This window comes from Phycodurus eques, chromosome 4 (assembly GCF_024500275.1).
Source record: "Phycodurus eques isolate BA_2022a chromosome 4, UOR_Pequ_1.1, whole genome shotgun sequence".
Classification (NCBI taxonomy): domain Eukaryota; kingdom Metazoa; phylum Chordata; class Actinopteri; order Syngnathiformes; family Syngnathidae; genus Phycodurus; species Phycodurus eques.
The window spans coordinates 29,023,894-29,041,308 of NC_084528.1; the positions used below are offsets into that span (position 1 = coordinate 29,023,894).

The 17,415-nt window shown below is 40.8% G+C and overlaps 1 protein-coding gene across 8 annotated transcripts; it reads left to right on the forward strand.

Moving 5' to 3' along the window:
- The first annotated feature begins 4,683 nt into the window (after positions 1–4,683).
- Positions 4,684–17,125, forward strand: LOC133401754 (FXYD domain-containing ion transport regulator 6-like). 8 transcript variants are annotated; one of them, XM_061675097.1, is made up of 9 exons: positions 4,687–4,917; positions 7,145–7,201; positions 8,319–8,342; positions 8,458–8,484; positions 9,684–9,758; positions 11,718–11,754; positions 11,865–11,902; positions 12,039–12,065; positions 14,469–14,494. In XM_061675097.1, exons 2-8 carry the CDS (start codon positions 7,150–7,152, stop codon positions 12,041–12,043), a joined length of 258 nt encoding a protein of 85 aa, XP_061531081.1. In that variant the 5' UTR covers positions 4,687–4,917; positions 7,145–7,149; the 3' UTR covers positions 12,044–12,065; positions 14,469–14,494. The 8 variants fall into 8 exon arrangements, with proteins under 8 accessions (XP_061531082.1, XP_061531081.1, XP_061531080.1 ...); XM_061675096.1 differs by lacking the exon at positions 14,469–14,494 and adding an exon at positions 13,607–13,672; XM_061675098.1 differs by lacking the exon at positions 14,469–14,494 and having other exon boundaries at positions 4,684–4,751; positions 12,039–13,672.
- Positions 17,126–17,415: the final 290 nt, after the last annotated feature.

A 17,415-nucleotide genomic window follows, 5' to 3' on the forward strand; every position in this document is an offset into this window, starting at 1 on the left:
TCCAACATGACTGCCCCTGTACACAAAGATCAATCCATAACGGCATGGTTAGTTGAGTTTGTGGAATAACTTGAAAGCCTTGACTCACATCCTCGCCAAACAACTTTTGACCTGACTCATGGCCTTTGACTGACTGACCACGAAGAAACAAAAAAAAAGAGAGAAATCCCAGATATCTTGTAGAAAGCCAAAAGAGTTGAAGCTGTTGCGAGCTTCAAAGGAGTGTGACTGGCCAAGTTATTTATTGGCCAGTCAATAATTGGCCGGGGGGGGGGGCGTTGCTGCCAACTCATGACTCACAGCACGTTCTTGCCTCTTTTCCATTCAAACAAACTGCAAACTGGAGCGAGGTGGGTGTTCAGCGCCAGTTCAGAACAGACTATTCAAATATGTGCAAACGCCATAATCTGTGTTAAACATCCACTTCAACACACCCCGACAATTTGATTCTAATGCAAAATCCCACTGGCTCACTGGGTCTGGTGAATCCATGATCCAATAAATGGGTTCCATTCTTGTCATGCTCCCATTTACTGAACTTGGTCACCTCCAAGGAACCGTTGAAAGTTTAGTGAGCTGGCTCAGAACCGGCACTGAAACCGCTATTATGGAAAAGTGCAACATTGCCTCAGGTATGATGCGCCATATGTTTTAAAATGGCTGCAGGTATGGGAATGTGTATTTCAATTGGTTTCAATGTGCTCCCTGCAGCTCAAGGTGAATAGAAACACCTGAGAAATGAAGCAGTAACCAACCCACGGTTGTGTCACTGCTATCCGTATAAGGTATTGACCTCATCAACTCAGAATACCCTCGAAGCCCTTTCAAGTGCAAATATAGATCAAATAAAACTAAGGTGTAATTTGATGGAAAGATTTGGGTTTTTCTTTTGAGTGAGGGTAAACGGGACAGCACGGCAATTGACGGTATTAAAAATAGCATACTGTGAGCCTGAATAAAAAGAGTGGATGATAATGCCTTGACCACTTACATGCCTTCCCCTCCATTTATATTTAATTGCAGACTTCATTTTCCATCCAGTGACACTTCAAGATTTAGCTGTACATTACAAAGGATTAGCAAGGACAGCAGAAATTAATAATACGAAATAATAATACAAAAAAATATTATTCCTGTGCATTCGTGTTGTATTTTGCAATTCTGGTAAGATTACGACTTTGTCTTTGGATTTAGGACAAAGACCAGGGTGATTTTTCTCAGCATTTGTGCGTAATGTAGTGCGCACAGCTGCTGGTGTCACACTGTGATGCAGTGGTGCAGCAACAACATGTAAACGGACAATGTAACAGTACTTTCATATTCATACTGTTTATCCTTAATCCTTTGCGTAGCTTGATTAATATTAGTGCCGTACAGATGAGCTGAGAGCACTTGTGGCGGTTGAGTTCCAGGCAGGACAAACCCCACTGCAATATGATTGGAAGCTGCATCCGGGCAGGACTGCATGCAGTAGTCGATCATAGTGCAGCTCAACTGGGAGCGGGATTCGTAACACCTCCGTGAACAGTATATCTATCTGTCAGAGTGGGCACACCAAAAGGAGCGGCAATCAATCGATGCAATGTTACAAAAACTGGTAATAATAAATAATAAATCACATCGATACTCACCTGCAGGCTTCTGTTGCACAATTTATTTAGGTATGTAATGTCAATAAGTTAGAATATTGTAATTCATTGATATACTGTGTTATATTCATTTATATTGTTATTAAATCATATCTCAAGGGACCACTGTAGCTTTTCAGCCAGTGTACCATACTGGTGTTGACTGCAGACGGTCGCCTATTGGTCAATGAGATTTATCATCACAAGGTCATAATGTTTGAGGGCACTCGAGAATAAATGACAAAACTAAAGACGCATGCTAACATTAGCTTACCATGTGGCAGTATGCTGAGCTTTAGTCGCTTAAGTTATATACTTTGCTGCAGCAGTCCATTTTCTCACTGCCCTCAGGCTTATCTTGAGCGAAATGCATCTCCGACAACAACCACACGCCGAGCCTAAATAGACCTTCTTCAAACCTTCTTTTACTCATCAACTCGGCTTTAATATGCAAAGGGTAACTTTATTTGACCGCTCGCATAATCAAGTGCAGATCGGATGGGTGCAGCAATGGGACATTGCTATGACCATTCAGCCGCTTAAGCTCTTAACAGCGAGAACTAAACAAGGACTCCGCAGAGTCCATTTATAGCAATGGGGGTGCGTGGTTTTTAATTGCATTTGGTCCAATTTAATTAAGAAATACTCGAGAATCCCCTATGGTAATTACTGATTAAAAAGCAGGTGAGGCTGACAAGGCCTGGCCATCAAAAGCTACCAAGCTTGCAATCCAATCACAGCTTGTCATCCAAGGACATTTAAGACTCATCTGGGCACAATATTCATTCAAGCCCTCACCCAAAATGTGTCTTCTCGCCCTAAGTTCATACTATGGAGAATTAGCTTTTTAATGTGTGCCCCTTTCCCCCAAAAACTGGCCACAAATCTGCAACAATATATACTGTATACGTTGTTTTTACACAGTATCCTTTCTGCCTGACCACAAGAAAAATGTCTCATAAATGTCCTTGTCAAATCAATGCACTGAATGGGGTTGGGGGGGGTGATAGAAAGTTTTTGCTGCAGTTAGGTTAGGTGGCAACGTCGTCCTCATTTTCAACTTTCCACGGTTACGAGTAAACTGGCTGTTATTCATTGATGATGTGTCCCTTGCATTGCTCCTTAATGAAGCAGCCCTTTCTTGCCGAACATCTCCATCTAGTGGACAAGGATGTTACATCGCCCTCTGCACAAACCTGATGCTGCTGTCACGCGCGTACACATCCTGTTAGTTCAACGTGTGAAATGGTGTTTCCTGACTGTTGTTATCAATGCATGTGCTTTCCCCCACTTTCATTTAGTTTCAAACCAAAAAAAAGAGGAAAAAAACACTCACCACGATGAGTCATGTGTGTGTGGTACTTGGTATGAAGAAAGTGGCCTGATCTAGGCGAAAAAAGACAAAGCATAATCAGAAGTCTACAGGCATAAGCCTAATTTGGATCCATTACAAGATTTGTATCATACGTATACTGCCTTCACAAAGATATAGCTCGATGTATATTATCGTAGCAATTGGCAGCGGTGTATAATTGCACCGCATCATACGAAAGGGATTCTGTGTCCGTCATGTAGCTAAAGAAGGTAACTAACTATATTATCTTTGTAAATACATCTTTTGTATTGAATTCCATTGCTGCGAATGTTGAGGTTGGTATGTCAACAGCTGTCAAATCAAATGCCGAAGCCCCAGTCTTATCTTTGAAACTTTTCTGTATCGATCGACGATCGAACACCTTTCCTGAAAGAAAGAAAAAAAGAAATCCCCCGTGGGGTGAATGACTTGTCAATCAAATCTCCTGAAGATATTTCATTGGCCTAAGTGCTGCCGACTGTGAAGGCCATGGGAAATCGTTCCTATCCTTTTCACACCCATCAAACCATTCAGACGAAGGTTATTTAATGAGCCTCTACATCATTTAGGCTCCGATCAATAAGCCTGACTTCACTTTTTCCCGAGTCATAACGTACGGTTTGTCCAGCCAGCTCTATATTTGCTCGTCCCACAAGAAAGAATGTGTCACTTTGGTGCATAGTAGACCTTGAGAACGAAGCCCCGGCAGCAACACGCTGGTATTATCTGTTTTTATCTATAATCTAGTTTTTCTGCCACCATTGGTGTTTCGAGCCCAAGTTTGAGCGCTCGGAAAAAAAAAAAAAAAAAAACTTTTTCCAAAAAAATCTCTGATTTCATTTCTAAACAAACACGAAAAGTGTACTGCGATCAGCACGTCCTACCTATGCAGATCAATGTGCGTATGGCGCAAATATCAGGTTTAAACCGGGATAATTATGTAGCAACATTCTTGAATTCAACGACTCAATACCAACACATACCAGTCTTCCTTTTTACTGCATTTAGTCGTAAGTCATTGTTTATGTTGTTAGGTAGAAGTAGCTTATAGCTTACTAACTGGAATAGGCATTTCTATCCCATTTTTGGCAACATCACGTGTGAATGAAACCCAAATGTCAAAACTTAGAATGGTGATAATGGGTAGCATGTCTGCCACACAGTTCAAAGGTTTAGGGTTCGAGTCTCTTCTCCGGTCTGCGTGTGTGGAGTTTGTATATTCTCCCGGTGCTCGCGTGGGATTTCGTTCCCAAAACACGCATGCTAGGTTAGTTCAAGACTTCAAATTGTCCATGTGTGTGAATTTGAGTATGGACGGGTTGTTTGTCTGCGTGACCTTGGCCTTGCCCCTTCACCCAAAGTCAGCTGGGGTTAGGCTCCAGCGCAACCGGAACCCAAGTGAGGATCTGTACTATAGAAAGACTTTCTGTGCTTTCATACATGGGGTGGGACACACACACACACACACACACAAAAAAAAACACATCTGACTACACAGCCTTCCAATTTAAAACGAACAAACTGATGAAATGTTGCAATTAAATACATATTGTTAAAATATACAACTCTGACTGTGTCAATCCGAACTGAGCACGGTTCTTTTGTGTCCTAATGAAGGGTGCTGCGGTTGTATTTCCACTCCACTGGGTGGAACTTCCCACCATGTGCCCGTCCCCTCCCCCCTTCTTCATTCCACATTGGGCCAAACAGGACACGCAGACAGACCCTAAAGGCTTCGCCGGCGTTCTCCAATTCCTCATGAATCAGATGTAATCTGTTTTATATTCTTTCTTTCTTTTTTTGTTTGTTTGTTTGTTTGTTTACTCAACATCACATCAGATTCCAGCTCTTCTGTCAGAGAGTTACTGCTGGAAGAACACTTTTTAAGTAGTCCACCTAAGTTAGGTGGAGGGAACATCTGCGGTTTAAAACGCGGTAAGTTCTCATTTTTGAGTAGTCCAGATGGATGGATTTGCTTGTTGCCTGAAACTCCCTAAAGTTTGCTATCTGCACTTCTGAAATGTTTGTGAGTCAACTTACTTTTTTTGTCAGCTGAACTTCCCACCCCCAACTTCCATCCAAATGCCTGTGGCAGCATGTGACTATTTAACGACTCCAAGCCGCTTTACCCTCACACATTTGACGTTGCAAGCGTACCCATGTCTTTTCCTCCACTTACTTGTTACAATGTATCTAGTTTTTTAGTGAAATACTTTACCTCATTTATCCTCTTGCGCTAACAGTAACTGTAACAGTAAAATCTGAGCCCTTATGTTTTGATGGGTGACACTTTCCCCGATTAAAACCCCCATTGTTAATCCTGTTTCATTATAACCTGAGGTAATTTATTTGTAAGTGTTGCTCTTTTACAGTGTTGCATTTCCCCCCTCTATCATTCAATCAATGGACCAGTTCCTATTTCAATAAGTCACCCTGTGCTTGTTTGATTAAAATGATTGGCAGTCTTTTGTTGTTAATCCCACTTTCCTCAGATGAAGTGTTTATTTCTCTCCACTCCGGCGCTGTGCTCACATCCCCACGGCAGTCATGCGTGAAAATGTGAGCCACCATTGCTGAGTTGAGGCAGGCTTGTGCCTCTCTTTACATAAACGTTCATCTTTGCGGTGGACAACACACACACACACACACACACACATTCCAGGGCTTACAATTGTTTTCCAAATCTGTGTGTTTTCATATTTTGGAATCCTCACGTTCATCCGTGCTTCCCACCGAGGGTCTTCTCGGGCCTTGCGTCTTTTAAATTGCCGAGCATCTCCCCGCAGCTGGAGGTACACTTAACTGAGTCTTCAAGCTGTGGAGCTTGTGCGAGCTTTCAAACGACAATACCCTGCTAGATAATGATGTCGCTGAAACGGTGCCTGTGGGTTCCTGCCAACAGACGGAACGGTCAAACCAAATAGCAACTGCAACTCAACACCGGCGATCTCGGACTGCTAACGATTTGAGGTGCCTTAAATAGACCCCATCGCAGTCCCTGTCAGGAGGTGTTGACTGAAGAACTCAGTCAGTTTTGCAAGGCAGCGTGACCCAACCTTAATTGAGCTAAGTCACATATTTCACACACACACAAGAAAAAGTCACAAAAGTATATACTGTGCTGAAATAATAATGACGATATTTGTAAACTGTGTTTATGTGGCACATGTACACATCACCACACACACATAGCCCTGCGCCAACTTCACCGAGCAAGTATGTGCCGCTTACGAGAAGCTAGCACTGTTAGCGAACGGTATTTTGTGCATCCCAGAAAATGCAGCTCTGCTTACCTTTACACTTTGACATGACAGCAGGCGTATGGCGCCTGTGGAGAATGTGGGGTTAATGTGTCACTTCGCCCCACCGCTACATCACAGTGCAGAACGGATCGCTCACAGGCACGTTTTCAGAAATCGGCAGCTACAAAGAGCCTACTTGGTTGTTTAATTCCACACGTGATGGGTGGGAAAGAACTACGGAGACCAAACCCAATGATGAACAAACAAAAAGTAACCTTTCCATAATATGTCCCCTTTAAAAACGAAGCCGAGCAACACAACATGACAACAATGATCATTTGGAAAGTCGTACAGTTAATAGTACAGCAGCAATTGATTAATTTATCAGTTGGGTCGGATCAAAATCGAATGGATTTCTCACCACAACCGCGTGAATTTATTTGGAATCTTCCCTTAGTTGTTGGTTGGCTCACAGAGCCACTGGCTCATAGCTCCGTGCGACCTCTGTCCGAAAGGTCTGCGCTTCACTTGTTTGATAGCAAACAAAAAGCCTGTGAAGCGCAACTTTATTAAATACCTGCGGTGACCCCCCCCCCCCACCCCACCCCCGGTGCCGCATAAACCCTACACTGTATTTGCCTCTCCTTTAATAAGGCATGCTGAGCACATCAATCCCCTTCTGTTCGCTGGCAGGATCAGCTTGGACTTTTTATTTCTTGATTTATTTTTGACGAGTTTGTTGTTCTCTGTGCGTTTACACGTCTAAAATGTATACACGTATCCTACTCACAAAACATTACAGGAATATTTGGGTCTCATCGTATTCATCCTGATTTGTTGACAAGTAGTGTATGTCAGGTTTCTGCATGTAACGGAATCAAGTTGACTTTATTAACACATTTGTTTCTCCTCCTCACCAGCAACAATGGATCTTTTGCTGTTTGTGGCATTCGTCTCCTGGTTGACCCCCGCTCTCGGTGAGAGTGCTTTCCGGTGTCTTTTCGGCCTCTCGTGTCTGGGGGATTCACTTCTATTTACACATTCTCCCTCACAAGTGGTCACACGGCACTTTCATTTCTTGACCTCATGCTCATTTCCTTGGCAGACCTGCCTGTCACGCGCTGCTTGTTCAAAAGATTCTTAAATGCTTTGCATTAGTTTGTCCGCCAAATGCCCGTGCTAATTTTTTCACAGTGAGGAACAAACCTTTTAAAGTCATATTTGTGTTCATTGTTTGAACAACGAGGTCATTTGGCTGTTGCTTTTGGTCCGGCGTGCTCTCTGCTCTGCCTGATGTTATGCAGATTTGAAGACAAGATAATTTCGATTTATCTATGTTGTCATTGCTCACACACTTACACGACACACGATCCTACTGATGATTGGAACCTTCCTCTACTGAATGCATTTTTATTTTAAAGGTCATGCTGGGAAAAGCGTGCAAATGATTATTACTCGATGTCTATTGACGCGTAATGCCAAACTGTACATTCTAAGCCACCTGCAGAGAAGTACAGTGGAACCTTGATCGTCAAACACAATCGGTTACGGGATCGGATACTGATCGACCTTTCATTTTTTTCCAGTCCTTAAAAATGGAAAGAATAGAATTTGAACTGATCAATAACACAGTAAAGGTGTTGTCATAAAACCTGTGTCAGTTGTACTGGGCATTATATTCAAATTCACATATTAACATCCTTTGTAAGATAACCACTGTAGTATGAATGCAGAGCGTCCTCTGTTTAAGACACGCCAGATCGTCTATCACTAAGCTGCGCCAAGGCAGTAGTAAAGTCATAATTACAGTAAATATTTGAATGGAAACCACTTCTCGGCATTAAAAAATAAAACAATCAATTGAAAAACACTAAGTATGGCTGCAAATGAGTGTGACGTTTTGTGCCGTGTGCACAAGCCAAAAAAAAGTGACTACGCATAAAGCGGAAAAATGACTTTTTGGGACTATCCTACTGTTTGACCAATAACATTTTGAGGCAAACCCACTGCAATGGATTATCTTGCGTTCTGTTTGACACATTTTAACATCCTTTGTAAGATAACCACTGTTTGTCTTTGTTTTTTTCTTCACAGTTTCAGCAGTAGACAGCGGAAAAGGTGCGTTTTGTTGGAGTTCGCAACTCTGGTATTGCCGAGGCAAAAGTTAAGTGCTGCGTAGCGGTTGATGTGTCAATCTGTTGCTCATTCTTTTGCCCTCTCTGTTCTCTTCAAGCAGACTATGACAGCGCTTTTGAATATGGTAAGCGAGTCTTAGTTACAAACCTTTGAAAGGAGACAGCTGCAAAGTTCAGATTAAAGCATCTCGCACCTGCTAATCTTTCATCTCATGGCCTTGGATTTTCTTTTTAAATGGAATATCAGTTTTTGGGCCTTTGTCCGCAAACTAACGGCATTTAAATTCAGGACTCACATTATATACGTTTGAGGTGTGTTAATGTGGACTGAATAAACCATGTTTAGAACAGTTATGGGTTTTTGTCCCATCTATTGTAAATCGGCAAATGAGTTATTTTCCACTGCATTGGTGTAAATGGAGATTTTTTCTTTTGGAGGGGGGGGTGGGGGGGTACATGTTGACAAATTGTCTTTACATCCATACCCCATCATGAAACTACTGAACATGTGCATCCATGTTTTTCTAACATCTATTCTAATGTCATAAATATAAAATGATGTCTATCTTTACTTTGAATAACAAGTTGTCAAGTCAGCACCATATGATGGACATTGATGTTATTGGTGTTGGTTTACTTTTATCTCTTTGCAGTGAAAAACAATCTCCTCAAAATAGTGGTCCTTGCTCTCTGGTAGTGTTGTCCGCTTGAAAAAAAAATAAACATCTCTCCCCAATTAGATGCCTCCCTTTTCCCCTCGGGAAATAAATGTCTGGTAACTGTGATGATCTTTAGAACTCTGTTGTTTACTAAAGAAGCTGAAGAAGCTTCTACTATCATGTGTAAAACTCTCTCTTAGATGAATTAATGTGTGGAGTCTTATCACATGTTGTAGTCAAAGATTGTGTTTATGTTTCGGGGTACTACGAGCCCTCAGATTAGGCATGCCCACCAGTCGGCATTAGTTGTTGCCCTTTCTCTGCATTTCTCCTTAATAGTCATTTTTCCATTTTTTCTTTTTTTTTTTTTTTTTAAAGTGTTGACCCCTAGAGATGATTCCTCCCCCACCAGTTGAGTAAATAAATGCCCCTGGTCACTACATGAGGAAATATGGTGTGTTCTAAAAATATATTAACCCTACTTTTCTTTGGATAAAACTTTCTGTGTGATAGTTTAGATGACAGCTGGATTTGGTGGTCTCTTGGGAGTCGAACCTTGACTGTCATATTTAATTTGTGTGTGTGTGCATAATCTAGCATGCATCTTTGCAATTTATTTAATGTATAATATTTATATCTGTTTTTTTTTTTTTTTTACATTTCAGACTACGAATCTCTGAGGATCGGTGGCCTGATTTTCGCCGTCGTGCTGTTCCTGCTGGGTATCGCCCTCATCGTCAGTGAGTATTTACGACACGTGTGTGCACTCATTTCACGAAGCGGGGTGGCGGTAGTCCAATATCAGTGCTGTCATCCGGTCGGTCCTTATCACCACACTCTCTCTGCTGACACTTTCCTCTCACGTGCCAGCACGTACATTTGACCAAAACAACCCACAAGCAACACACAAGAACGAACACAAGCTGTAGACAGCGTTCTCGTTTGCTTCTCTTGGTCAAATATCTGTCGAATAACAGACAGCACTTTTTTCACTTTCATATTCATTCTGCGGGCCGGATTGTACCTCCTAGTGGGGCCAGTTTTGGCCCGCAGGCCGTATGTTGGACACAGCTGGTTTAATGCATAAATATACCACAAACTATGACTTTAATATCGTTTCAAATTCATCTGACAACATTAACCTTAAAAATGAATGGCTTACACATGATTTTTAAAAAAAAAAACGTTTTTTAATAGAGGCTGAGCGGAGCAAAAACAAACACATGCAGCGAAGACTCTCCGTAACTTCTGCTAACAACCCAGTCTAATTTCAGTTCCCTCTCGACATACACAAAGATTTTAGTGTTTCTGTCGAGCTGTATCACTTCAACTTACTTCTTTGTCACCAACTACTATTTTACAATTTAGCACTTTCTCCAAAAAGTGACACATCTTGCAAAACTGTGACCTTCAATGAGACATTTTGTTACTGCTGACTACCAATTAGCATGTAGTAAATACTTTTTAGTCGTACATGTTGTTTTTATTATTCAGGTTTTACGCAGTCGAGTCGACGAAGGCAAGAGGGTTTCTCAGTTATTCCCAATGAGGTGAAACATCATAAAAAAACAGCCAGAAAGACGGACAAATCATAGAGACAGTGCATAAAAAGAGAACATAAAAGAGAGCAGAGATGTGCAAGTTTTACTGTTTTGACTCGTAAAAAAACGCCAGCGCTGAGAAACTTCCTGCTAGTGAAAGACACCGCTGGCGCCTCCCAGTGGATGAATAAAGGATTAGCGCTATCTTTCAAAGATGTTTACCCTGGCAACATGTAGGTCACAAGCCTCCCTTGGGATTTCCCCACATCAACCTTTCCAACTAGTGCGGCTACAAGTCCATTGACGAGAAAAGAGTGCACATCTTGGAGGGTGATTAATAAAACAGGGTAATGATCATAAAATACTGTCTATTATCATACCCCCACCACACACACACACATATACACTATTTTTTTTGATCCATTTATTTAATCATGTATTTATTACTATTTAAATGCATTTTGCTCTCATTTATGAGGGCACTTTGATCCTTAAAATGCATATGTTAGTACTGAGAGTATGGTATAAATTTGGCGTACTGAATTTGAGACTGAAAAATGCTAAATGCTAACCGGTTAGCAATTGCAATTAGCATTAGCGCGCTAGCGGTTACCATTTTTGGTCCAAGAATGCAAACTCCCTTTCAGCTCACTCATAAATCATGTTATATGGACATTACACATCTAACAGTGTCATTAAAATCACTTACAGATGTTTCTCTGTCGTTTTGGGCAAAGTTTATCAATGGCCCAACACTGCGTCCATCTGCAATAAATGTCCGTGTGAAACATTGGTTCCGGCAGAATGTTTTGTTTTTTTTTGGGGTACTGGTGGAGCTTCGAGGCAGAATTTTTGCGTTTACCTATCTTTGAAATCAACTTAGCCGACTTATTGACTTGAGCCAGTGATAGTTTTAACAGGGTACAATGAATGAAAACTTGCAGGTCTAGGCAAATGTCATTCTTCTCAGAATAATCTAAATGGATTTATAGAAAACAAGTTCTCAACTCAATTCTCACATTTCAAATGTAGTTGTTTTTCTGAATTCAATTTTCCATGCATTATGATTTGTGTCATTGCACTAACAACAACCAAGTGTAACTTTCAGCTATGTTTTATAACTTTTCTTCTAATGTTTTTTTTTCCTCTCGCAACCAGGCAGAAAATGTATGTGTAAAAAGAGTGACAAGTCAAGGTGAGTCAAGAAATCTTTAAATAAATTATCGTCCATCTTTAAGCAGTCTGCATGTATGTCGTTGTGCCAGTAGTTGACTAGTTTAACTATCGATTAACTATTGTGCTCAGGTCCCGAGGTCCTGATGTGGAATCGGGTGTTCAAAGGGGTAAATATATTTATTTATATTATTATTATTTTTATGATTAAATCATGAAATTTTTTTAAGGAGTTTAAACTGTCTTGTCATCACCAACAGTGTAATCTCACTTTTTTGTTTGTTTGTTTGTTTATTTTTTTCACAGCATAATCCCAAAGACAAAGATCAGATGGTAAATACTTCTAAGCCAGGGGTGGGCAAACATTTATGCGCAAGAGCAATATTTGATCTCTAAACTGACATTTGTCGATGAGATTTTAAAAAGTATTTTGAAAAAGTTCAAATATAATAGTTAAGCCTAAATTAAAAATGGAACATTTTTACAGTGCCTTAATAGTAAAATGATTATCTATGTTTATAATTCCATTATGATTAATGGTCCAATTATTTAATCAAATACATAACAATGGTTTAATATATACTTTAAAATATTTTAACTAATGTATTTTATTTATTGATTTGTATTTTATTACTTACAATAAATCAATGCAAATGATCAATTATTAACCAGTCATGAATAAATACATGACAAATATGTGAACGAGTTCATTTAAAATAATAATTCACAACTGTTGAGGTTATTTATAATTAACCTATTAAATCCATTTAAATCAAATTAATACAAAATGTGGAATTAATATGTATTTTAATTTTCCAAATATTTTATTGTATTATTTACAAGAAATCAACTACCCAATTATTTAATGAGATAAATATGTAATATAGATTTTAATAAATATAAGCCATTGATAAATAATTTAATTATCTTTTTTTTGGATACGGTGGGCGACAAGGTTAGCATCCGCCTCACAGTTCTGAGGACCGGGGTTCAAATCCCGAACACGCCTGTGTGGCGCTTGCATGTTCTCCCCCATGCCTGCGTCGATTTTCTCCGGGCATTCCAGTTTCCTCCCACATCCCAAAAATGCTAGGTTCATTGAAGACTCTTAAATTGTCCGTAGGTGTGAATGTGAGTGCAAATGTTTGTTTGTTTATATGTGCCCTGCGATTGGCTGGTGACCGGTTCAGGGTGTACCCCGCCGCCTGCCCGCAGTTGCTGGGATAGGCTCCAGCACGGATGGATGGATGGATGGATGGATGAATAATCATTTTTTATCACATAAAAAAGTCCAAATATTGTTTTATTTTACTATTATTCTATTATTTTCAATAAAAAAAGGAACCAATTATTGAATGGGGTTAATGAATTAAAAAAAGGCAAAGAAAAATATATTTGAACTAGAATTAATGCACCAAAAGTGACAGGACTGATCATGTAAATGTTCAGATTAAACAACGGAACCGGGGGGGGGGGGGTGAATGAAACCGTCTTTTTTTTTTCCCCACCCCTGCTCTAAACAATCTCACGTGATTTTAACATACTGTATGTAGCCTACGTCACTGATGGTGTAGTGGTACACTTGCCTCACTTTGGTGCAGGCAGCGTGGGTTCAGTTCCCACTCAGTGACAGTGTGAATGTGAGTGCGAATGGTTGTCCGTGTCTACATGTGCCCTGCGACTGACTGGCGACCAGTTCAGGGTGTAGTCAGCCTTTCGCCCGAAGTCAGCTGGGATAGGCTCCAGCGTCCCGCGACCCTAACCAGGATAAGCGGTGTTGCAAATGGATGGATGGGTCTATGTAGCCTCCAGTAAATACATTTTCATGACCGGCTCTGCCTCCTCTGCTTGCACTTCCCAAATATCACCACCAGATGCCAGCAGATGCTCCCATCGGCCGAAGACAAGCGTGATTATTAATAAACACTTCAATTTTAGAACGTCTCTCCATTTCGTTCTTTTTCTTTCTTTCTGGCAAGCGTCTGACTTGATTAATGAAGATGCAACAGTATGATCAAAATGTGTACATTTGGGGAAATTGACATTGATGCAAGCAACATTGAGCAATTAATTTTTTTTTTTTTCCTGTTTTATATTTCAAACATGCCAGGTTATTGTCGACGGTATTGGGCCTGCTCGTTGTGTGTTGTGCGACAGATGACAGCCCACCGCTGCAACTCTTGTGCTGACGTTGCACTCGGCTGCGCCGCCGCCAGTGAACGTGAATGATTTATGTGGTGCAAAGTGGCCGTACGCAAAGTGGTTATCTGCAAAATTGCATCACATTTTTCATACCCCCTCTGCGGCAATTGCTGCTAAACACAGGGATTTCCGGCCAATTTGCATATCTGGGATGATGCAATTAAAATGTACAGGCTCCCTTTATTCGAGTACAGGACGAGGCCGCACTGCACTCCTCAGCAAGCCTCAATCAAAGCGACATTTTCAGGAGGACAAAATAATAATAATAACACAATAACCTCACAGACAGTTGCCTTCATGGACCCCCACACAATCGGCAGGGTTGCGACAGTCTGTGTCTCTGTCTGTGCACTAGTTGACAACTCCGTGCTACTAGTACTAGTGACGCTTAAAAATTCTACTACATATCATCTCGTACCTCAATTACTGCACTTAGCCTACGAGTGTGCAGACATTTCATCCAGTAGTGGAACAATCATTGCCAGTAAAACAGTCGCTCTAGTAGTCAACTGAATTGTTCTACTTGTAAAACAGCGTAGGCTACTAGTACGTGGACGTCAAGCTGCTGGATGTGGAATGAACGCTCAAACCGGCATCCTATTCAAACGGCGCTGCAGCGCAATGTTGGACTCGCGCCACCAGGGTGCGCCCTACTCGAATGTGGGCCACGGCATGTCAGTACGTTTCCACCCATCCGCAGTCTGCACGTCGATTTGCTCCGAGGAACTCTTCAGCGTCCGCACTGAAACCATGGGCACCACAGGTCAGTTCATTTGACGTGATCAGAACATACGAGTCACAAAATCGGCACTAATACTGCTACTCGGTTATTTATTTATTGACTTATTTATTTTATTCTCGAGATATGAAACCATGCATTACTTTGGAGCCGTTGACAAATATACCTCCGTGCATTTTTAATCATGCATCGCCGCTACTTCCCAACACTAGTTTTTGCAAGTGTGTGTCACTGGCAAATGCCGTTGCACCATTTGCCTCGATGTAATTATTATAATAAATGTAATAGATTTGACATTACATACAAGTAAAGCATTTAGGTACATTGCATGGCAGGCTTCTTTTCCGAGTTGAGCTCTAAATCAACAGAATGTTAGATGCCAGGAAATACAGTAGCAAGTGTGCAGAGATGGCGTTGCGTTGTGCCGCTCCACCTTTCTTTGCTGTGCATCTTTTCTGCTGAGAAAAGCATTGAGTTGAGGGAAAAAAAAAAAAAAACATAAATAAATAAACACCCCAGAGATTTTTGGAAGCAATATTGCAGTTGTGTGGGACTACACACACACCCCCTTACACTCTTTTTCTTTACACGCAGAAGCAACGTTTACAGATCATAATGACTTTGAATATGGTAAGAGATATGACCCCCCCCCCCCCCCAAAAAAAAATGTGTATAATATCTACTTTGAGTTTATTAGACTGTGTCCCCGAATAGACGAAGAGACGTTGAGGACCACAGGGCTTGTCCTTGCCATTGTCATGTTTGTGGCTGGCATTTTGATAGCCTTAAGTACGTTTTTACTTCTTTGACACCCACCTTCACTGCAGTCTGCCCACCGGACGCTTTATTAGGTACACGTGCACAGTCGAATGAGATCCAAACAAATGTTGACTTTACAAAGAGAATGCTCAGCTTTACTGAACACTGTATTGATCATAGTTGGAATGTATATGTATATATGGAAATGTTTATATAATATGCCACTACACTCTTTTGTCACTTGTGTGAGGTACAGAAACAAAATATATATATACGATAGCCCACAGGTGTCAAAGTCATGGCCCGGGGGGGAGATCCGGCTCGAACCACTTTGCTCTTACACGCAACACTTTCTACAGATATTACAAGCCTTTTTTTCAAAAATCAATTGCCCGGGTAATTGTGTATACAAAATAATATGTGGAGGTGATTATATATTGATCTGTTTTTCATAATCCCAAAGTCCCTCCGAGGGAAACCAAAACTATGATGTGGCCTATGACTAAAATGACCTTTACACCCCTGTACTAGAGGGAGCCCCCACCGTGTCACACTTGAGATCCACCACTCCAGGCTCGTGTTGTATTCGTAATATTTCTTGATGTGACCCTCCACTGGCCCAGATTTCACAATGAATAAGTACATTTGCGATTGAATTGAGACAACATCATTATTTCAGAATACATATTCATCTCAGCATCACCCCCAAAATGATATTTACAGTATTTCTTCAAGTTTGATGATTTTTTTGACAATGACATTCAAGCAATTCATTACAGCTAACTGCTAGTAAAATAATTTGATGGGACTACCACCGTACATTGATGGTTATCTTTGCAAAGGCTGATTTTTCAGTAACCGCCTTTGTATCGGATCTCATAAGATTGCGTAAGTGTACGATGAAATGTCCGGTGAGTGAACACACTGATATATAAGTAACCAATGTATCATTCCTCAAACAGGTAACAAATGCACTAAATGTGTAAAATCCTCATCCAAGTAAGAATTGTTTAGTTTAGTGGATGCTGCAGCGCCTGTTGTCGCATGTTGTATGATTATAATTTTTTTGGGGAACCAGAGGACCAACCGAAGGATACTAACCTGCATCATTCCTCAATTCAGCACACACTCCCCAAGACATGACGGAGTTCTGGAATATTGGACTCGTCATGTGTTGGTATAGTGTGACGTCTAAACCTATCGCATGTCACTTGTTTGAAAACACAAGAGTCCAAATTTTAAACATAATTAATACTGCTGTTGGACAAATTACAGTATGGACTGAATAAATTCCCAAGACTTCCAGACCTTGTCAAAACCTGAACCCCTGATAATGGATGTGCCTGATCCAATGTGGCCTCTGCATGTTCGAGAATCCTAAAAACAGATCCACTCATGTCTGGTACGTCCTCTTTTTCTACTTGCAGATCATCTGATACTCCAATACCAAAGACAGACGGTGAGTTCATTTTAGTTTTGTGCTTAAATACAAAATTCTTACATTCTAATTCCCTCTCTTTTTTTTTTTTCCTCCTTCATCGCAGTGCCTCCTCCAGCTGTGTAGCAAACGGAGTCATTTGTTCAAGCAAAGCGAGGCCGGCGTCACAAGAAGAGAAGCATCCAAAATGCATAAAAGTGTTTTATGACTCTGAGACCTCAGCTGGATGATCAATAAATAATGTGCTCAAATGTTCCTCACCCTCACGGCAAGTTCCTCTGGATCCGCTTTAGGGATACTACTAAGTGGTTAAATTTTCATTTAGAGCAAAAGTATTTGATTATCTCAGTTGTGTGTAGGAGAAACAAACACTAAAGCAATCACACGATTTACCCATGTGATGTCATAACACAGGCAATATTTTTGGCACATGCATTAAATGAGTTGGCTTAGCGTACTATAAAATATAAACTAAATATGAATTCTTAATATTATGGGCACGTCTGGTGTGTGATATCTGAAATATCTTTACCAGCAGGTGACAT